General features: G+C 42.1%; 1 protein-coding gene across 1 annotated transcript; it reads left to right on the top strand.

The window, feature by feature from the left end:
• The first annotated feature begins 1,342 nt into the window (after positions 1–1,342).
• On the top strand, positions 1,343–21,308 carry MLH1 (mutL homolog 1). The gene is made up of 19 exons (XM_042817030.1): positions 1,343–1,483; positions 1,977–2,067; positions 2,347–2,445; positions 2,995–3,068; positions 4,069–4,141; positions 6,302–6,393; positions 7,564–7,606; positions 10,358–10,446; positions 11,427–11,539; positions 11,912–12,005; positions 13,039–13,192; positions 13,920–14,320; positions 15,009–15,154; positions 17,192–17,300; positions 17,408–17,471; positions 17,986–18,150; positions 18,825–18,917; positions 19,364–19,477; positions 19,877–21,308. Exons 1-19 carry the CDS (start codon positions 1,368–1,370, stop codon positions 20,042–20,044), a joined length of 2,298 nt encoding a protein of 765 aa, XP_042672964.1. The 5' UTR covers positions 1,343–1,367; the 3' UTR covers positions 20,045–21,308.
• Positions 21,309–22,464: the final 1,156 nt, after the last annotated feature.

The following is a 22,464-nucleotide window of genomic DNA, read 5'->3' as shown; positions in this document are numbered from 1 at the left end:
TTGTATTACGTGATTAATTCTTGCTTGCAAAATTGCAATAGCCTTTAGATGTTGCAAATGGTATGGATGCATTTCCCTACTGAGCATGCTTCAATGAAGAAAGTTCACATAAAGGACAAGGGAGGAAGATAATTGATGAAATAGAAGACTGTTGGTTGGACTGTCACGATGCTAGAAGGATGCTAGATGGTAGAAGAGACCAAGGAATAGAAGACTGAAGACCTCATAAATCACTACCTGAGATAGGCGTGCGTATGTTAATTGCCTCACGTGTGATTGATGAATGTGTACTACCTGTGGAAATACAGTGGACTCTGAATCATGTGATGTTTGAATACGATTATGGTGCAAATATCCCCAGTGCTTCTGGTGCTGCTAATAAAGAATATCTGATATAGTGGTAACAAAAGTTTGCTGTTAAGTTTCTATGCATCAATTTCTTTGATTCAGCTCCTAAGAAGCAAATATTTCTCCTCTTTGTCATAAAAAAAAAAAGTAAGATTCCAATCGTCATTTTTCATTATTTCTTTGCCACTTCTGAGCCATGGCATCAAAACACACTGGTTAAATCTTCCTAAAACGTTCAAAATGAAATCTGGATTATTTGCTTTTAATTCACATCAGTAAAACCGAATTTGTCTACTTCTCATCCTCCCAGCACCCAAGGACAATCCAAAGCAGCCTATTTCTATGGCAATACATCACGTACGTCTCATCAGGCTTTCCTGGTAATTATTTTTAGCGACTGATCTGCGACTGATCGGTGCCAGCACGGCCCGTAGGGCACCAGCAGCAGCGCCGGCCGCCAGCGGGAGCCGCTGAGGGACGGACGAAGGAGCGCTACGACGGATGTGCGCTGCCAAGCAGGAGTAAGCTTCGACATGCGTGTGCTGCCTCCATGAGGAGGCAGCAGGTTTATAACGCTGTTTACTGGAGCCAACGCTCTTCCAATCGAAACGACTCTATGGGTCTGTGGCACTACGAACAAACCCCGCACGCAACACCAGCCCCATCGCGGCTGCGCACAGCGCCCACAGCCGTCTGTCACGACGCCTCCTCCACAGCGCCCCCGACACTCGGCGGCGCCCAATGGCAGCTAGAAGCCCCGCCTCCGTAGCGCCTCTCCGCCAATCGCCGCGCGGCCCCGCCGTGTCACCTCCTCTCGGCCCCTTCTCTCGCCGCGGCCGATTGATGGACACTTGTTTCGTCCGATCGCAGAGCTCCGCAGCGCCGTGTGGGTGGTGCGGGGCAGCGCCGTTGTTTGGCGCGAGAGTGCAGCGCGGCGCTCTCTAGCGCCGCGACCGCTCGCCCCCCGCAGCGGGCGGTCTTGCGCTGCGTTCCATTGCCTCGCGGGCCGGGCTCCTGCCATGGCTCTGGTAGCTGGTGTCATCCGGCGGCTGGATGAGGCCGTGGTGAACCGCATCGCGGCCGGCGAGGTCATCCAGAGACCGGCAAACGCCATTAAGGAGATGATAGAGAACTGGTAAGCTCTTGCGGCCCGCTGAGGGGACGTACGGCGGCTGTGGGCACGGCTGTGGCGCTGCTGGCCGCTGTGGCGTGACGTCTGGCGGCCAGGGCAGCTGCAGCTACTGCTGGGGCTGCTGCCGGCCGTACGGCTGTGCCTGCGCGCAGCTGGGGGGCGGCAGGAGATACGCTTGTGCTGAACGCCTGGAGGGACGGCTCGCCCCTGGACTCCCTGGACGGGGGTTGGCTCAGTTTGCTGCTGTGTTGGATGTGAATCGTTTGCACTGAGCGCCAGGTGAAAGGTCTGTCGAGGATACAAGTCGTGGAATTTCACAGTTTCACCTGCACGTCCCTTGGTACGACAGCTACGCGATTCTTGCCGACACCTCCCTGGGCAGCCTGTGCCACTGTGTCACCACTCCTGGAGAGGTGTTTCCTGACGTCCGACATGATATATGCGTATTTATTCTCTAGAATTGCTGTTCTGTAATGTGCTTTATTGGTTTCTGCAGTTTGGATGCTAAATCTACAAGTATCCAGGTGGTAGTCAAAGAAGGTGGTCTGAAGCTCATCCAGGTCCAAGATAACGGCTGTGGTATCAGAGTGAGTGACGTTTAAAGCAGATGGCTGTGCACTGATATTTTACACATAATGCCTCTTAAAACTTACATTGGTTTGTAAATATTTATGCTCTTGAGTAGACATGGAAAAAATTGGAGGTGCTCGAGGCCGGGTTGGATGGAACTCTGTGCAGCCTGCAGCCCTGCCTATAGCTACGGGTTGGAACTGGGTGGGCTTTAAGGTCCTGCCTGGCCTAAGCTGGTCTGTGATTTTTACAAAACAGAAAGCAACTGTTACAATTCTTTTATCTCTTTCACACAGAAGGAAGATCTGCACATCGTTTGTGAGAGGTTTACTACCAGTAAACTGCAGAAATTTGAAGACTTGGCTAGTATTTCAACATATGGTTTTAGGGGTGAGGTAAGCTCTCCATCAGGGTTTTGAAATTGTTCACTGTTTATAGTTATCCTTTTGCACTGCTGTTTGTGTAATTTCTCATTCTGAACACACTTTACAGGAGGTTCTGTTTTCTGAGAGTCTGTCTTGTGAACATAATCAAGATATATTTCCATGTCTAAATGGATTCCTAGGGAGAGGTATATGTTATTGTTTTTTGGAGTAAGAAAACTTTTAATTTAGGCAAGGCCCTCTTGTGACATGTTGCTTCAGGAGTCTGCAGGTGAAAGACCATGAAAAACTTGACAGGATGTAAATCCTTGATGACAGACATTGGACTAAATATGATAATTAAAGGCAGAAGAAAGTCCTGGATAAAAGTCAGTTTTTTGGGTTTCCATAAACCCACATTCATGAGAGCTCTACTGACCTGCTATTTTCTGGTGCATGTTCTTATTAGTTGCTTGCAAGGAGTGTATAAAAACCTTGTGATGTTCTTTAAAGTGTTTGCACTTGTTTAGCTACCAATGATCTCTAGAGCAAAGTTTAAAAAGATGCTTTTTCTTTCTCTAGGCATTGGCTAGCATCAGTCATGTTGCCCATGTTACAGTAACAACTAAAACAGCTGATGCAAAGTGTGCATACAGGTACGCTCATTATTATCCAAGTAACTTATGCTGTAGGTGATAATGAACAGATTCTCTTTACAGCACTTGGTGGCGGCAGGAATGGATACTGAGGGAATATTTTGTTTCTAGAGTAGTTGTAAACAAGGCCCAGAAACACATAACATATCAGAAAACATAGCTTGGGTAATTTTTGTTCCAGAATATAAAGGTAAACTTTACCTAACAGTACCGTTTAAAAGTGGAGGGGATCTTAAAAGGCGTTGCACTTCAGCAGCTAATGTAGGGTAAACTTGTCTTTTTCACAATTTGGGATAAAATATATGTACTCAGTCAGCATTTCCTGCAAATTTCCAAAGTCTTTGAGCATGGGAATTTGCTTCATGTCGCCTGATCAAAAGAATTTTGAGTACTCTCCTCAAAACTCAAATATAAGTAAAAATATTTCTATTATTATTATTTTTATTAAATTAAGTTTGTAGGGTCTGTGAAATGTCAAAACAGAAAAAAAAAAAAAGAATGCCCCTTGAAATTCTAGTCTATATAATCTGCTGAAATAACTGAATGGATCAGAAATCATTTATGCCAAAATCCTTTTCTGGACAAAAAAGAAACACACCTTATATGTGAAGTCAGGAATGTCTTAACAGTGTAACTCAGGTATAAATTTTAGGGGAAGAATTATTATTAGTGCAGGTGTAAATATTAAAGAGACTAAAGGACAATAATCCTACTGTTGCAGGAAAGTCTGAGTAGTGCGATTTCAAAACACGTATCCTTTTATCTGGTACTTTTTCTCTGCTGTTATTCTCACTCTCCTGCTTCTCCTGTGTGTGCAAAGGTTATTGAGGACTACTTTTCTCTAGCACAAAGTGGGGAGTTGCAGTTAAGCTTCAGCAAACTAAGTTCTGTACTGGTAGGAGTATGATGATGACAGGGTTTCTGTCCATTTAGTTTTTGTTTCCTCTCCCCCCTCTCCCACCTCTATTAACTGTTGGACAACTTTTTATTTTCTGTTTAGAGCTTCTTACAGTGATGGAAAAATCAAAGCTCCCCCAAAACCCTGTGCTGGAAACCAAGGGACACAAATCATGGTAGGTTGGTTGATTTGTTTTTGCACATTCTCCTACTATTCCCAGGTCTTTGTACCACCTATTGCTACGTGTTGCATTGCAAGGTATATGACAGCATCACTTAGAATATTTTTGAAATGTTTTTTTTTGTGTGCCTTGATTGCAACAGCTGTTTCAGTATTTATTTGCATTTCATTAAAACAGTTTAGTTGGAGAATCCAGTGCTATCTGCAATAGAAGAAATGCAACTTTCAATGGAAAGCAGATGTTTGTGGTGTTGTGGTGTTGGTTTAAAAACAACAAAGAACTGATGTACTAAAATACTTAAACATTGCATTTTACTAGGTGAAACTAAGCAGGTAAGGAAACACTGAACGTTGATCCTTTATAATGGGTCCTTCATGCTAGGCTGTGTAGGGATGGGGCCAGGAAAGCCAGGGCACAGCTTGATGCCAAAAAGAATAAGAAAGGCTTCTACAGGTATCTCAGCCAGAAAAGGAAGGTCAAAGAGGGTTTACCCTCTCCTAGAGAGTGACACGGGCAGGCTGGTGACAACAGACAAGGAGAAAGCTGAGGTACTTAACAACTTTTTTGCCTTGGTCTTTCCTGGTAACTGCTTGCCAAGCAGGTTCAAACGTTTGGTTTGGTAAGAGGGGATTGAAGAAGCAATGTTCCTTCCACTGTAAGCAAAGGTCAGGCTCACAACTGCCTGAGGAACCTGAACATCAACAAGTCCATGTGGGTCCCAATGAGATGCATCCCAGAGTCCTCAGGGAATTGGCTCATATAGTTGCCAAGCCACACTCTATGATACTTGAAAAGTTGTAGCAATCAGGTGAAGTCCTGGGTGACTGGAAAAAAAGGTTACAGTCGTACCCATTTTTAAGAAGGGTAAAAAGGATGACATCAGGAACTACTGACCTACGAGACTGACCTTTGTGCTAAGATCATGGAATAGATCCTTCTGGAAGCTATGTTAATGTATATGGAAGGCAAGGAGGTGATATGGAAGAATCAGTATGGCTTTACCAACTGCAAATCCTGCTTGACCGACTAGTGGCCTTGTCTGATGGTGTCACTGCATCAATGGAAGCAAGGGAAGAGCCACTGATGTCATCTATCTGGACTTCAGTAAAGCCTTTGCCACAGTACCTCTCAGCAGCCTTCTCTACAAATTGGAAAGATATGGATTTGATGGGTGAACAGTTTGATAGACAAAGAACTGGCTGCATAATCAAGGGCAGAGAGTGGTGGTCAATGGCTCAATGTCTGGATGGAGATCAGTGACGAGTGCTGTCCTCCAGACGTTGGTGTGGGGCCAATACACTTTAACATCATCATCAGTGACACTGACAGCGGGGTTGAGTGCAGCCAAGTTTGCGGAAGACGCCAAACTGTGGTGTAGTTGACATGCCAGAAGGAAGGGATGCCTAGACGTGAGGCAGCGGTGTGCCCTCACAGCCCAGGCAGCTAACTGTGTCCTGGGCCGCATCAAAGGAAGCGTGGCCAGCAAGTTGAGGGAGGCGATCCTGCCTCTCTACTGGATGCTCGTGAGGCCTCACCTGGAGTGCTGCATCCAGGCATGGAGTCCTCAGTACAGGAGAGATGCAGACCTGTTGGAGTGCATCCAGGGAAGGGCCACAAAAATGATCCACAGAATGGAACACCTCTCCTATAAGGACAGACCGAGAGCTGGGGCTGTTCAGCCTGGAGAAGAGAAGGCTGTGAGGTGACCTGATAGCAGCCTTTCAGTATCTAAAGGGGAGCTACAGGACAGGAGGGAACGGACTCTTTAGCAGGGCCTGTGATGATAGAACAAAGGGAAATGGTTTCGAGTTCAAAGATGGAAAATTTAGGTTAGATATAAGCAAAATATTTTACATTGAGGGTGGAGGGCACCAGAACAGGTTGCCCAGTGATGTGGGTGATGCCCCATCCCTGAAGACTCTCAAGGCAAGGCTGGATCAGGCCCTAGACAATCTGATTTAGCTGTGATGTTCCTGTTCATTGCAGGGGAGTTGGAGTAGGTGGCCTTCAGAGGTCCCTTCCAACTCTAAGGATTCTATGATTCTATAAACTAAAATGTTGTCAGAAAATTTTGTTCTGTCTTTTCAGAAAGTAGTTTAATTATATACTGTTTTTTTTTTAATGGTCTTTAATTGTGACCTTTGTCTCTTGTAGGTTGAAGATCTTTTTTACAATGTAAATACAAGGAGGAAAGCTTTAAAAAATCCAAGTGAAGAGTATGCAAAAATACTAGAAGTTGTTGGCAGGTAAACTGAAATAAGCAGCTCTAGTTCCTTTTGCCATGAAGAACATGGGTTTTCCAGAGAGATTGGTGTATGTGATATTGTGATGCTGTTGTTTTGTTTTTTACTTCTTTTTTTAGTGTACAATGTTAGATAACAGTCTGTGTTGATGGAGAAAATTTAGATGATGAAAAGCTATACTCAATTCAGGTGTATTATTACTAAGAATCCCAGCAAACAAATGGAGATAGACTTGAATAAGTGAACTGCAAATAAATTTGACTTGAAAAGAATCCAAGTAAAAACTGAATAACTGAATGTGAAAAAGAAAAAGCTGAATGGCAATTTGACTTCTTAAAAAAAAATGTACATATCACTTTAGCTACCAGATATAATGTTTCCTTATTGGGTTCCTTTTCTGCATCTGATATGTGCAGAGGTTTGCAAGCAGGACCTATGCAATTTAACCACATAAAACTGCTTTGCACCCTCAGTAAAAACAAAAGATAACAAAGAATAGCAGGGCACTGTGTTAAGTTTTAACGTTCTGCTACTTAGTCTTCACTGTGAAGAAACACTTCAGTCAGGAAGTTACAAGGCAGGTCTGACTGTTATGTGGAGTGGGCTGATCTGAAGCCTTGCTGAGTTTGCCTTCCAACTCAACCTTCTGTGATGCAGTGATGGCATCAGTGCACACAGGAAGGGCAACAACTGATGTCATCTACGTGAACTTGTGGAAGGCCTTTGACATTAAGCCAAGGTTATGCAGCTGGTGTGTATCATAAGTTGGCCTTGGATAAAAGGCAGCTGAACTGTCTGGGTAGGGTAGAAGCCAGCCATTTCTCAGCCCTTTCTTCATACAGGTTGATAGTGGATTCTCCTAAGAGAAAAGCTGAATGTTCTCAGTACTAAAACTACGTATTGAAACTGAACTAATGAGATCTATGTAAGTTGATTAGGTTTGTTGTTATTTTTTATGGTTGTTTTTTTAATTATTGTTTTAGTTTTTTTTTGAGAAACAAACTAAGCTGATTATTTTTTTTTCCTCTCCCACATGATTACAGATATATCTGTTATAAACAGCCCTGTTACTAGCTCCTTTTTCAGCATTCACAAACAGGAGCCCTACATTCCTTTTTCTCTCACGTACTGCAGTCTTATGTTGGCTTTCTTTTTTTTTTTTTTTTTTTCCAGGTATGCCATCCATAACTCAGGTATCAGCTTTTCAGTTAAAAAGGTATGTAAATAAAGTCCTTGTAGTTTCACCATATACATGTCTGGTCAAGGTTTTATATATATTTTTCTTTGACACACACATAGGTATGAAAACAACAGAATAGTTGCACTGCCTCTTTTGCAGAGGGAATGGCATATGGAGCTTTTCCTTGTACTGAAATATTGAAGTGTACTTTGTTGCAGTTGAGTAGAAATCACTTTAGCAAACAATAAAGAAAACAATGTATTTCTCAGGAGTTTGGTGTTTTCTCTGTGGTCAATGTTTCATTTGTTTTAGCTTTATTATAGAATCATAGAATGACTTGGGTTGGAAGGGATCTCAGAAGATCATCTAGTGCCAATCTCCCTGCTGCAGGCAGGGCTGCCAGCCATCAGATCAGGCTGCCCAGAGCTCCATCCAGCCTGTGCCTTGAACACATCCAGGGATGGAGCATCCATAGCTTCTTGAGGCAGCCTTTGTCAGTGCCTTGCCACCCTCATGAACAATTTTTTTCTTATATCTAATATTAAACTTTTTTTTTTTTAAGTATAAAGCCATTCCCCTTTTTGTTATCAGTACAGTCCCTGCTAGAGCCCCTTGCTTGCTTTCCTGTCAGCCCCCATTAGGTACTGGAAGGCCATTCTGAGGTCTCGTCAGAGCTGGACAACTCCAGCCTGTTTTCATAAGAAAAAATGACAGCCCTCTGAGCATCCTCATGGCCTCCTCTGGATCTGCTCCAACAGGTTCATGTCCTGCTTGTGTTGGTGGCCCCTGAGCTGAATGCAGGTGAACTGCAGGTGGGGTCCTGAGAGCAGAGCAGAAGGGGAGAATCGCCTCCCTCACCCTGCTGGTCATGCTACTTTTGAAGCAGCCCAGGATACAGCTGGTTTTCTGGATTGCAAGTGCATGTAGCACGTTGAGTTTCTTTCTCATCAACTGATGCCCCCAAGCCCTGCTTACAGCTGCTCTCAGTCCATTCTCTGCCCAGCCTGTATTTCTGCTTGAGATTGCCCTGTTGTAGGGGCAGGACTTTGCACGCAGCCTTGTTGAACTTCATGAGGTTTGTGTAGGCCCACGCCTTGAGCCTGGCAAAGTCCCTCAGTACAGCATCACTTTCTTCCTGCATGTTGACTTCACCACATAGCTCAGTGCTGTTGGCAAACTTGGTAAAAGTGCACTCAGTCCCACTGTCCACGTTGCTGACAAAGATGTTAAGAAGTGCCAGTCCCAATATCAACCCCTGAAGGACATCACTTGTCACTGGTCTCTACCTGATCATTGTGCTGTTGATCACAACTCCTTGAGTGCAACCATCCAACCAATTCCTTATCCACTGAATGGTCCATCCATCAGATCCTTGTCTGTCCAGTGTGGAGACGAGGATTTGTGGGATAATGTCAAATGCATTGCATTTGAAGTCCAGCTAAATGATGTCAGTTGTTCTTCCCTTTTCCACCAGTGCTGCAACACTGTCAAAGAAGGTCAATATATTTTTTTCAGGCGCAATCTGCCCTCAGCAAAGCCATGCTGGCTGTCACCAATGACCTGTTTTCCATGTGTCTTAGCTTAGTTTCCAGAAGGATCTGCTCCATGATCTTGCCAACCACAGACTGGCCAGTAGTTCCCCAGGTTTTGCTTTTTTTCTGTTTTTAGAAAAGGGTTATGTTTTTCCCTTTTCTGGTCACAGGGAACTTGACTGGACTGCCATCACTACTCCAATATGAGTAGTGGCTTAACAACTTTATCTACCGTTTCCCTCAGGACCTTTGGATGCATCTCATCAGGTCTCATGGACTCATGCACCTTCAGGTTCCTTAGATGGCTTCAGACCTAATTTACTACATGGGCAGTTTATTATTCTGCCAGTCCCTCCTTTGCTATCTATGACTTCGGCAGCATGGCTAGAGCACTTGAATGAGGAAAAAAATGTCTTTGAGTACCTCAGCCTCCTCCATATTCTGTGTAACCATGACTCCTTCTGGAGAGAGCCCACGTTTTCTTCCTCTTATCATCAGTGCACCTATAAAAACTTTTCTTAGTGCCCTTGATATCTCTGGTCAGATCTAGTTGTTTTCCTAACCTAATCCTAACTTTCCTAGCCTGATACCTGTCTGCTTGGACAAATCCTCTGCATTCCTCACAGGTATGCTTCCATCTCTGTAGGCTCCTACGTCCAGGAGCTCCTTGTTCATCCATCTGTCCATCAGGGATCCTGGTGTTTTTGCTTCCTCTCTGTTGGGACGCATAGCTCCTGAGCTTGGTGGAAGTGATCTTTGCATATTAGCTGGCTTTCTTGGGCCCTTCTTCCTTCCAGGGCTTTATCCTATTGTACTCTACAGCACAGGTCCCCAAAGAGGCTCAGGTCTGCCAAAGCAAGCTTGCAGTATACCTTTCTCTATGTCCTAAGGATTCTGAAGTCCACTATTTATGAGCTGCTTCAGCCTTTTTCGAAAGTCTGGTTACTAATAACTGTGTGCAATAGAATTGTGTGAAGTACCTTCATTATATGATGTTCTTGACACTTATTTCTAGAACTGCCCATGTTCCTCAGCTTCAAAGATGAAGTATTAGCCTGAGTAGCTCTGATGTGGTCTAGCAAATTCTGCAGTGCCTCTTAACATTTATTGCTTTTCTAAACACAAATAAGTAAATGATATAAAACATCCAATGACATTTTATCATTTGTTAGAGATATTATTGCTAAGTTTCATGTGTTTATGAAACTTCAGACGGAACTGTGAGTTGACTCATAGTCCTTTCTGGTCTCTTCAGCAAGGTGATACTGTGTCAGATGTTAGAACTTTAGCAAATGCTACGACGGTGGACAACATCAGGTCCATCTTTGGAAATGCTGTTAGCAGGTATGTTGATGTCATGTTTCATTTAGATGTGAAGTATTCCAGTACATCTCCCTCTATTTTCTCTTTTAAAGAGCACAGGCTGTGCTAACTCTTCCTGTTCGTCCTTCAAAGTGAATTACAGAGAGTGATGGTTGCAGTAATTAAAAAAAAAAAGTCTTTTCTGTTTTGCAGGCTTTTTAAAAATTTATTTTAAACTGTATCAAATGAAAAAGGAAGTTGTAGTTACTCCTTCACTGGAAGGGAACAATCTGCTTGTAATTTTTGTGTGCTAAACCTAAAAGACCAAGCTGTATCTGTTTCCTCTGTAAGTTTCTGTCCTTTTCTTACACCTTACCTCTTCATACCTCAGTTTTGCTATTTGATAAATTTCAGTCCTTAATTTTTTTTTTTTCTGAAGTGTTCCATGTTAAAATTTTGACAAAAGCTACATTGGCTGGGGCTGGGTAAACCAGCCAGAAAAGCTGAAAACAAAACCACTCATCTATTCTGCTGCTTAAGGTAAAACTCTATCTTCATAAAATGTTCAGCTGAGAAAAATTCACAGCACAGATCTGGGGAATGCATTTGAGATCTCTCTAATATCAGTTTGATTCAATTACTAAAACCACAAATTATGTCTAAGGAAGACATCTAATAGATGAAAACACCTTTAGGTGCAGTATTTATTTACCAGGTACTAGTTTTCCTCTACTTCCAATTCTTGTTCGATAATGCTTTTCCTTTGCACAACCCTGAAGGTGTAGAAAGAAAACAAAAAGAGAAAGGAAATGCCAGCTGTATTTTCTTGTTTGTGTGGTTAAATAATTTTATAGCTCAGCAAAGAATGTTTGAAATCTCAAATAATTTGAATGCTATCCTTAACCATGACATAACTACAGTATCGAACAGTATGTTGCTACATGTGAGGGCTGTTTGAAATGTGCATTAATGGAAGAATACATTTTGTGTGTATGTGTGTGTTTCTGTCAAACTGTCAATAGGGAACTCATAGAAGTGGGATGTGAAGATGTAAATCTGGCCTTTAAGATGAAAGGCTACATCACGAATGCCAACTACTCTGTGAAGAAATGTATATTTTTACTCTTCATAAACCGTAAGTTAAAAGACATAAAAAGCAACGTGTTGTGCGGTCATGCTGCTTACATAATAATCAGTAGAGCACAGCTTTCTGATGAACTGCAAAAGCCTTCTGACTATGTACATTTTTCAAAGATGTCAAAGAATTAATATTAACCTTACCTGTAGATCTCAAGGTGCTTTTCAATTTTTAATGTGGGTCATGCTTTGCAGCGAAAGTACTGGAGTGCAGCTCACACTTCAGTAGCTGAAGCTTGTGGAAAAAATCAAGGTTATGCATGCCTTTTGCAGATGCAAAGCTTGAAGATATTGGTTTGAAGGATTAGTTAGGCACCATCTAATCTATTTCAGTGGCATTCTTTGATAATAGCATTTGGTTCTGTTTCAGATCGGCTGGTAGAGTCAACTGCTTTGCGGAAAGCCATAGAGACTGTGTATGCTGCTTATTTGCCAAAAAGTACTCATCCATTCCTATACTTAAGGTAAAGTAATGGGAAGAAGTAGTCTGGCAATAATGCAGCACACTTGAAATCTTGGGACAATGACCAAGAATCACTGAGGCTATAGGAGAAGGCAACAGGGAAACTCAAGGAAAATACTTCAAAGGAATTAAGGAGTTCTCCTCCAACAAGGTGATAAGGCTGGCTGCCCTGCTGAAGTGCCTCAACACCAATGCATGCAGCTTGGGAAAAGCAGGAGGAGTTGGAAGTCACTTTAGTACTAGAACACTGTAATGTATTTGCTGTTACTGAAACCTGGTGGGATAATTCCTGCAACTGGAATGTGGCTATTGGCAGCTATGAGCTGTTCAGAAGGGGCAGATGAGAAAGGAGGGCAAGAAGGATTACCCTCAACATCAAGAAAGGAGTAGAGTGAGAAGAACTGTCCCTGAAGAATGGCCATGAGCCAGTCAAAAGCCTATGGGTGAGAGTTAAGAGACTGAGGCAACAACGGCAGCCCTGTGGCTGGTGTTTACTACAGGCCGCCTGATCAAGAAGAGCCTGATGATGATGAAACCTTCTTCCTCCAGCTCCAGGAGGCACCACGATCACAAGCTCTTGTCCTGCTGTGGGACTCAAGCATCCTGACATCTGCTGGAAAAGTAGCATGGCAAGCTGTAGCAGTTCAGGAGGCTTCTGGAGTGCATCAAGGATAACTTCTTAGGCCAAGTAATAGAAAGCTCTACCAGGGAGATGCAGTACTGGACCTGTTGTTCACTAATAAAGATGAACTGACTGTTGACCTCAGGATATAAAACATGTCTAAAAACATTTTAGTAGTCCAGTGGAGAGGTTGATTTAAGGTTATTTATGCAAGCTGACTTGGCTGAGATCAGAATAGAATTTTAATACACCAAACAAAACTGACTGTAGTGTAACTTGAAGTTTCAGGATCATTATGGTTTCTTTTCCTGGGGTGATTGGTGCCTGGTTTGATAAATTTTATACTGAACCAATTTGTAGCCTCTCTGCCATCCATGGGTAACTTTGTTAACTTCTTTTAAATGTTTTCCAGCCTGGAAATAGCCCCTAAAAATGTTGATGTGAATGTGCACCCTACAAAACATGAGGTCCACTTCCTTCATGAAGACAGCATTCTAGAGCGTGTGCAACAACACATAGAGAGCAAGCTGTTGGGTTCTAATTCTTCAAGGATGTACTTTACTCAGGTGAGGATACATGTTTCAGGTAACCACAGCCCTGTACAAAGTACTTTAACAGCAGTGGATGTATTATTTGCTTTCTTCAAAAGCACAAGCTAGGCTGGTCACCGGTGTTATACTGGTAGCTTGAGATCTTTAATGTTTTGGGGATGAAATTGCCTTAATATACCAATGATAATAATGTGGCAGTGAACTTACTGGATAAGAAAATATCTTGAACAGATACTTCACAAAGTTATTTAATCTTTTTCATTTTGCAGGTATATTACCCTCCAACCTTGGTCAGCTTTTGTTCTGCCTTTTTCACAAGAAACATGAGACTGAGGAAACTGTGTATCTGATGATGCTGAATTTAACCCAACTGGAAAAATAGCAGGAAGAATGTCCTAATCTCTTTTTAAATAGAGGATAGTATAAGAACTGTAACTGTAATCTTTTTTTTTTTAAGAAAAAAAAAGTTTTCTTTGTGCTTTTTTTTCCTTAAAGACTTTGCATTTCAGACAAGGGAATGCTAACTGATGATTTCTGTAGTTGCCAAGATGATGACACTCATGTTATGTGAATGGCAAGTACAAGGCTGGTGGTTGTCTAAGCAGCTGAGATGGTTTCTGTGGGGTTTGGAAGTTACTTGCTTTCAAGAAGTAAGATGCTGTGAGAAACAGAAATGATCTTTGTGTTGTCTGTGTGCTCTTGCTTACGACCGATCTCTCTTCTTTCTCATATCACAATGAAGACATTGCTTCCAGGGGCCGAATGTTCTTCCAGTGAGGTGGTAAAATCAGCAGCAAGCTCTTCTACGGCTACAAAAGGAACCAGTGATAAAGTTTACGCGCACCAAATGGTCCGCACTGATTCCCGAGAGCAGAAGTTGGATGCTTTTCTTCAGCCAGTGAACAACCCCCTGAGTACAGGCCGCACCGAAGAGACAACAGGGGTTAACGTGGCAGCTCTGGAGGGCACATCAGGAGGCCAACAGGACCGTCCTACTAGGCCACAGGATGCTGAAATGGAAGACGTGAGTGAGCTTCTGGAAACAGCTGATGTAATTGAAATGGCTGACGTTCAGCAGGATGCAGTGATGCCTGGAGGGCTGAGTAAGAGCGGACACTTGTCTCCTGAGAAAGCACTTCCTCGGTAAGTCTCATCTTTCCTGAGGTCCTACCTGTTTATTTCATGGCATCAGCCTGAATTCGAAGGTTTTTCTCATCTCTTTGGACTTCTGCTTTCAGAAGGTTGTTTTGTTTTCTTCTCTAGAGCATCTCCTTACAGCATTTTAGTGAGAAATCCAATTTCATATGGGAACTGTAAATTACATAATCCTGTTCCAGTTTTCACAAGTTTCTGTGCATGCTGCAAGGCGACAAACAGTATAACTAATGATACTGACTTTCCTTCAGAGGGATCGTATCCATCTACCTCACTTCATGGGTTCACCCTTTTGTGGTACCATGGAAAGACAGCAACTACATCACAGCATTTTGCAGCTGTTGCCCTAGTAAAGATAAAAACCCTGTTGTGTTTTATGGCTCCCTTGAGGGCTGTTCTGAGAGGCCAGAGTCTTCTGAGGGAATCTGGTTAGTTTTTTCCCTACTATTACAGAGAAAGAAGAGTAGAAAAGGTAATTAGAAATAATTATCCTTTTTCTAGTGAATTATGCCTAGGAAGAAAAGTAAAACAGTATTTCTTTCTGGGAAACTGAGGAAACTTCCTGCTTTGCTTTCTTAACGTAGAGTATATGAATTCAGCATCCTGTCTGTTTGAGTGTGCTTTGCTTAAGTGACAGAAAAGCAGAACATCTTTCCTCTTTGTTTCTGTATTGCAGAAAGAGACCACGGGAAGACACAGACATACAAATGGAAGAAGACACCAGGAAGGAAATGACTGCTGCCTGCACCCCTAAAAGAAGAATTATCAATTTGACCAGCGTGCTGACTCTCCAGGAGGAAATTAGCAGCCAGGCACATGAAAGTAAGCGAGTGTTTTGTTTCTCAGGTTTGTTTTACCAGATAAAGATGATTCTTTGGACTGCTAAGGGGGAAAAAGTTAAAAAGGTGTCCCAGATTCTTTAAAACGTGTTAAATAGGTTATAAATCTCAAACTGCATCATAACTAATGCCATAAAATCGCAGCTTGAAAAACTGAGTTAATTATTATTTTTAAGCAAATCCAATTTACGATATTGTCATTATAAGAAAATTGGCTGAGTTGCATGATTCCAAAATAGATTCATAAGGAGAACATAATAATGGGACAAGCTTGATAATTGTGTTTTTTTCTATTTGGATCTGTCCTGTGTATATAAGGGGAGTTTACAAGAGACTGGTGAAAGAGTTTGGAAAAAGATGAAAGGTTTGCAGTTCTTCCTTGGGTTGTTCCCTCTTCACTCCTTCAGTTGCTTTAAGAGTTGCATAATGACATTGAGTCACACAGTGCTGTATTATTCAGCTAGTCTAAATGTCTTATCTGTGTTGAATTTTGTTGTTGGAATTACTGTGATTTTCCTGCTAGCAAGAAAACTGGTGAGCAAGAAACAGCAAGAAATTACTGGTGAGCAGCTCTACAGCCAACGTGGCAAAACTAGCAGACTTCTGAAATAAATAACTTGTTTAAAAAAATTCAAAAGATCAGGATTTTTAGAAAGCACATTCTGACACTACTTGTGCTCTACAAGTTTTGCAGTAGGATGGTAATTCTGAGCTGGCAGTTTCATAGCTCACTGTCACAGTTTAACTACTGAGATCACATAGTTGTAGTCCTGTACCATAAAATTCTCCATAAACTTTGTGGCAGACCTTGTGCAGCTGCTCGAGGTTGTCTTATCTCCACACGTGTAAGAAATTCTTTTCCTGCAGTATTACAGTATTCTGGAAAAGTAACAGTAGATTTGTTAGCGTAGTGCTTTGTGTTTTTTACGTGTGGTTTTGCTGTGACTGCAATGTTGTGCTTCTATAACCAAGTTTCTTCTGCAGGTTGTAGTGACGTTTGCAGAATGCCTAAAACGAACATGGAAACTGGACTTGTCATACTTATGTTTTCAAATGCAAGAGAAGGCCAGAAACTTATTAAGGGGGAGAAGGGAGGGATTATAGACCTAAGTTACTGCATTTCCAGAATGCAGTCTGACAGCATTAGATTTTGTTGCAACTTTGTTCTGCATCTAGAAAGATGCTAGGAGCCCAGTGCAGGGCCACAAAGATGATAAAGGGCCTGGAGCATCTCGTGTAAGAGGAAAGGCTGAGTAACATGGGGCTGCTCAGCCTGGGGAAAGGAAGACTGGGGGAGATGGGGTGGGGATTAATGTTTATAAATACCCACAGGGAGGTGGGAGGCAAATGGATGAGGCAGGCTCTTCTCAGTAGTGACAGGACAAGGAGCAGTGGCCTAAAACTTGAAGATAGGAAGTTCCACACAAACATGTGGAAGAACTTCTTTACCATAAGGGTGATGGAGCACTGCAACAGGCTGCCCAGAGACGTTGTCGAGTCTCCTTCTATGGAGATATTAAAGATGCATCTGGATGCCTACCTGTGCCACCTGTTGGAGGGAACTCCCTTTAGCAGTGGGTTGGATTCAATGATCTCTTGAGGTCCCTTCCAACCCCTTCCCTTCTGTGTGATCTGCTGTGTTGTTTTTTTGGTTTTTGTGTGGTGGTGTTTTTTTTCTCCCCCTGCCTGTGTTCCCTTGCAAACCTCCTGTGGCTGAAGCAACTTGAGAAAGTCAGGTCAAAAGGAGAGACTTCTAAAAATTTGCATTTGCAGATTAGCTCATAACCTTTCTCATTTATGCTTTAACATTGAGTATATGCATATGCAAATAATTAAGATTTCAAAATGAATTGTAGCATTACAGGCCTACATTAGAAGCTGTAGCATAGCAGTGACCAAACAGTAACCAGACTCTAAAAGTCACAGATGACTCAGCTGAATACATTCGGGCACACTTAGCACACAGGATGTCATACTTTTTCTCTTGTTGTTTTCCTTCTTTTCCTCTCTCCAATTGCAGGTCTTCAGGAGATGCTGCGCGATCACTCATTTGTTGGCTGTGTCAGCCCTCAGTGGGCTCTGGTGCAGCATCGGACAAAACTGTATCTTCTCAATACAACAAAACTCAGGTAACAAAGCTGTCGTTTCCAACATGGCCCATTTTTCCCCTCTTAATTAGGACACCTTGGAGATGCACGATGTATTCATACAACAAATGTTTGTGTTTTAAATTTAGCCAAGAACTCTTCTACCAAATACTTATTTATGACTTTGCAAACTTTGGCGTTCTAAGGCTCTCTGTAAGTATACTTTACATTGTGTTCTATATGAGATTATTTACAGGAACCCTGTCCTTTCAAATAACCTGCGTGTTTATAGGTTCTTCTATGTCCACTGTGGGAGGGATGTGCCGTGTCCTTTACAGTAATACAGAGTGGCAAAGCTGCAGTAATTTTGTAGCTGCAGCTGCAGGTTGCGATCCTGGCTGCTGGTTGTGCTTCTGACTGTTCACCAGGCTTTGCTCATACATCAGTACAAATAATTGTAACGTACCTCCTGTGCTTAGCAGAAATACTGTTGGATTTGATAGCACTTATCCCGTGAATATCACAACACTTTGCAGGATTGTGGACTTCATGGAGTTTTTTTCACAAATTCACACTTTGTAGACTGGTTGATGAGCTGATGTGCTCTGCAGGATAGAAGCTGTATATTTAACTCTCATGTAAGGAAGAATCTGTCTTTTTTTTTTTTTTAAGGGTGGGAGCAGTTTGGGCTGATGGTTAACAACACTTCTGCTACTTTGACTTCTAGGAACCAGCTCCTTTATATGAGCTTGCAATGCTTGCTTTAGAGGACCCAGAGAGTGGCTGGACAGAAGAAGATGGCCCAAAAGAAGGCCTTGCTGAGTACATAGTTGAGTTTCTGAAAAAGAAGACTGAAATGTTAAAAGACTATTTCTCTCTTGAAATTGATGAGGTGACTCTTCACACTAAATAGTGCTTTGTTTTGACAGCTGGTAATAGCAATAGTTTGCTTGCAGTGCTTACTCTCAGCAAGAGCTAGCTCTGGTAAGACTTGGGTGGTTTACCCCTTTCATTAAAAATGCTCAGGACATGCTGCTTTTAAAGGAGGGCTACACATTTAATTATATTAATTATCAAATAAAATGCTTGAGTCATTGCTTCAGTAACTAGCCTGCAGCTTTCCTGTCCAGCAAGGTGTGCAACCTCACTGCAGCCGAGGCTGAGCTACAGGATCTCCCTCACTTTTAATATTTGTGTGTGGCCTATTGCATCTTTTATTCTGTACAAAACTGAACAGCTTTAGCAAATGTGTCATGTAACCTTGACTTCTCACCTCGTATTCTCAGTGGAAATAGGATCAGCATAGTCAGTGGGTAGAGGAGGGAGCTCAGTTGAGGTCTTCCAGAGGTGAAAGCTCTAAACTGAGGCATTATAAGTTAAATGCCACCACCAACCCTTTTCCTGCAATGGCTACCTGGAACTGGGCTTCAAAAACTTGCAACTTCAGATATCCCCTAACGCTCAGCAAGTTTAGCAAGGAACAGTCTTAAAATAGGTAACAGTTGTAGCGCATCCACTGCAAGAAAAACCATATGTTTTACTGAAGCAGTAGCATTGCCTCTGCAGGAAGGAAACCTTACTGGATTACCACTCCTGATAGACAACTACATTCCCCTGCTGGAGGGACTACCGATGTTTGTCCTTCGTATGGCCACTGAGGTATGTTTTTGGAAGTTATTTGTTATCAAATGTCTTTTTTAACTTAGGAAATTATGAAGTGAGTCAAGTGAATTAATGGTAAGCTGCAAAGGAGGGGCTGAAATAGATTAAATGCACTGTTACATATTCCAGGCAATAGTTACTGATTAATCAGACTTTGCCTCTCATTTCTAACTACTAACTGAGTATGTTTTGATTTGAATTGCCTCCATTTTTACTCATTTCTGTTCAGTGCCTTCACGTTACCAGCACAAAGATGGCCAGAGCATTATTCTGTACCGTAAGGAACGTGCTGTAGCAGTGGGGCTGGGCTCTATGATAATTAGAGTTCCCTTACTGTGCTTTCCTGATTTTTATTTTTTATTTTTTTCCCCCATATTAGGAATTATTACCAAGTCTCTGGCCACTTATCCCGATTTTATTAAATTACTTCTTTCTTCTAACAGGTAAACTGGGATGAAGAAAAGGAGTGCTTTGAAAGCCTAAGTAAAGAACTGGCTATGTTCTACTCCATTAGAAAACAATATATAATAGATGAAACCAACCCGACAAGCTCTCAGGTACCATAATATGTTACTACTTATGTAACAAGCATTAACAAGACAAACTCTGTTCTTTTTCTCCCCCAAACTACAGACTTCTGATTGCAGTAACACTTCATGTATACATTTAGCCTCAGTTTGCAAAGTGTTTTTTTAACCTGTTGAGCTACAGTAAGCTTCTAGAGGTGGATGCATATAACCTAAAATGTAGTTTGCTTGTGTATCTGTTTAATCATTCAGTTAAGCTAGCCAGTTCAAGTGACATCACTCATGGATTTTTCAGAGCTTAAAATTGACTTTGCAGTACAGAACGAACTTTACTAGCAGAATTTTAGTCTCAGTAGTCTGACAAAGTTGAAGTGCTCTCTGTTAGTGAAATAACTTCAATTTGTTTATCCTTTCTGTTCCACGTTTCAGAATGAGGATTCTGACTCTGGTTCACCACCATGGAAATGGACAGTGGAGCATGTTGTTTACAAGGCCTTCAGGACTCATCTTTTACCTCCTAAACACTTCACAGATGACGGCAATATTTTGCAGCTTGCTAACCTGCCTGACTTGTATAAAGTTTTTGAGAGATGCTAAGAAATTATTTGTATAGATTTGTGCATATGTAAAAAACTTGTTACACTGTTATATTCAGATAAAGTATTGGAGGCAGTGGGAAGGGAAGAGAGGATTGAATGACAGCAAATAGATGCTATATTTTTTCTTCAGTTTATCAGAGAACAAAAAGAATTGATTATGTTCCTAAAATAAAAGATAAGATTTCATTTATGGGCTGTGCATCAAGTTTGCTGGAGAAGAGAAGCTAACTTGAGCTGAAGCTAACTGAAGTGCAGGTGCTTTAACATGGCTTGAGCCCTGAAGGGAAGATTATCAACTTCCTTTTGTTTTGATGATGCAGGTACCGTCAAAAAAACCAACAGTCTTCATGAACATCAACTTAAAGCACGTGCAGTATCTTTTTAGTACAGGACTAGCTGATGTGGTATTTCAGAGCTCTTCAAATAAGGGGGCTCACTTGCCTTTATCAAGGAGTCTGAAAGTGGAAACAGGAATTTGGTGCAAGGTAACAAGTTTGCAAACATTAAATCTGCTTCAAAGAAGAGCTGCCGTTGATAATCCTGAGCACAGGCTCAAGAATGAGAGACCATTAGTGCTGCTCAGGCAGAAAAAAACCTCATTTTGAGATCTTCCCAACTCTGAACAGTGCAAGGACATCATTGGTCCCTGACCAGCTTCAACTGTGTGCTTTAAAAAAAACAAACAGCAGCGCTAAGGCTCTGGAGTAGAAAGGTCCTACAACCTTCCTTGCTGTGATAAATGCTCCCAAAGTGCACTGTGATTCCCCTTGATATACTGCCACTGCTATAGCTTGCTTGTCTTGTGATTTCACAGAATGGCCCGGGTTGGAAGGGACCCCAAGGTCAGGAGGCACAGTAGGGATGGGTGGATGGTTCAACTACATGATCTTTTCCAACCTTAATTCAACCTGTGATTCTATGAAATACGCTGGCTTAGGAAATGCTTGCAAATTCTTACCTTGAGTTTGCTATATCATTATTGATGTTTGGTATAAAATACATTTCTCTCCCCTCTCAAGGATTTTCTGCCACTACTCCATCTTCTTGTTTTTCTTTATAGCTGTTTTTAACCCATCCTCCTTTTCTAGTTTTTTTCCCCCAAGTATTAAACTGCAAGAGGAAACTGGCACTGAGAATAAGGTTATATTTCTTGTGGTTCAAGAAGAATTTCATACTGCAGATAGACTGAGAGAGGCATTAAAGAAAAAAGGTAGTGTGCTTTGATGAAGGTTATAAGTAATAAAGGAATTGCCCACCTCCTGGCCTAGATAAATTTTTCTCATTAAATTTAATCTTTGATCAGAAATACCGCACCATTATAAAGCCACAGCTTCTCAATTTTTGTTCTTCTAGTGATTTATTCTTACCTGCATCCTCCAAAACAGATCTTGAATATTCTGAAGGGTAAAAAGATATGTTAGCATCTACTCAGGAGTGACACTGGAGAACTTCAGCAACAGCACACTGAACCCAAAGCACCTTTTCACTGCCTTCAGTGTATACTGGTCTTCCACATGAAGGAAGATGGGATGCCTCATCTTTAGCCACACACATTTGCAGAACTGCTATTGGAGCAAAAAGGCAGGTTATGTTTTTAGTTGCCATCAAGCTTTAACTGTAAAACAAAATAAAATAGGTGTGAAGGTATTTTCAAATAACCTTAAATGTAGCTCTTGCAGACTTTAATAGTAACCCTTCTTTCTCCTTTTCCTTTGTAATGCCCCAAAATGTTCTTTGTGTGTGGTCCACTCTCCCCAGCAGATCCCTGTCTTTTTTTTGTGCTGTGGAGCCCAGAACTGGACACAGTACTCCAGCTGAGGCCTGACCAGGATAGAGCAGAGGGGGAAGATCACCTCCCTTGAACTGCAGGCCACGGTGCTTTTAATGCACCCCAGGATCCCGTTTGCCCTCTTGGCCACCAGGGCATACTGCTGGCTCACGACCAACCTGTCCTCCACCAGGACTCCCAGGTCCTTCTCCACAGAGCTCCTTCCCAGCAGGTCATCCCCCAGTCTGTACTGATACATGAGCACCCAGACCACCTGCAACACCTCATAACTTAAGCTGCGAACAGAACAAAAACCTTTGCAACCAAACGGCCCTAAAGGGCAGCTCACAATTCACATATTTGATGACAGGGAGTTTGAAAGCTGTAGTGGCTCACAAGCCCATTTTCAGCTTACTGGATCCCCTGTCCTTCAATCTCAAAAAACCACACATTTTAAAGTTTTGTGGGTTCCTTTAGCATTGGCCTTTCAGTGGAAAAAGATCTGTAAATTGAAACAATACTGGTGCAAGGAAAAACTTAACAGTTAGACAACATTCTGTGTTCTACCCTACGCTTCTGTTTCACAGAACAGAAATACTGCACAGCAGTGGAGTAAACACGTGAAGAATAGGGGGGTACTTACCATGTGC

Source organism: Centrocercus urophasianus, unplaced genomic scaffold, assembly GCF_019232065.1.
Source record: "Centrocercus urophasianus isolate 14NV4802_14NV808 unplaced genomic scaffold, USGS_Curo_1.0 seq_16, whole genome shotgun sequence".
In the NCBI taxonomy this organism is placed as follows: domain Eukaryota; kingdom Metazoa; phylum Chordata; class Aves; order Galliformes; family Phasianidae; genus Centrocercus; species Centrocercus urophasianus.
The sequence above is the reverse complement of the archived record's forward strand: the minus strand, read 5'-3'. Positions and strand labels throughout refer to the sequence as shown.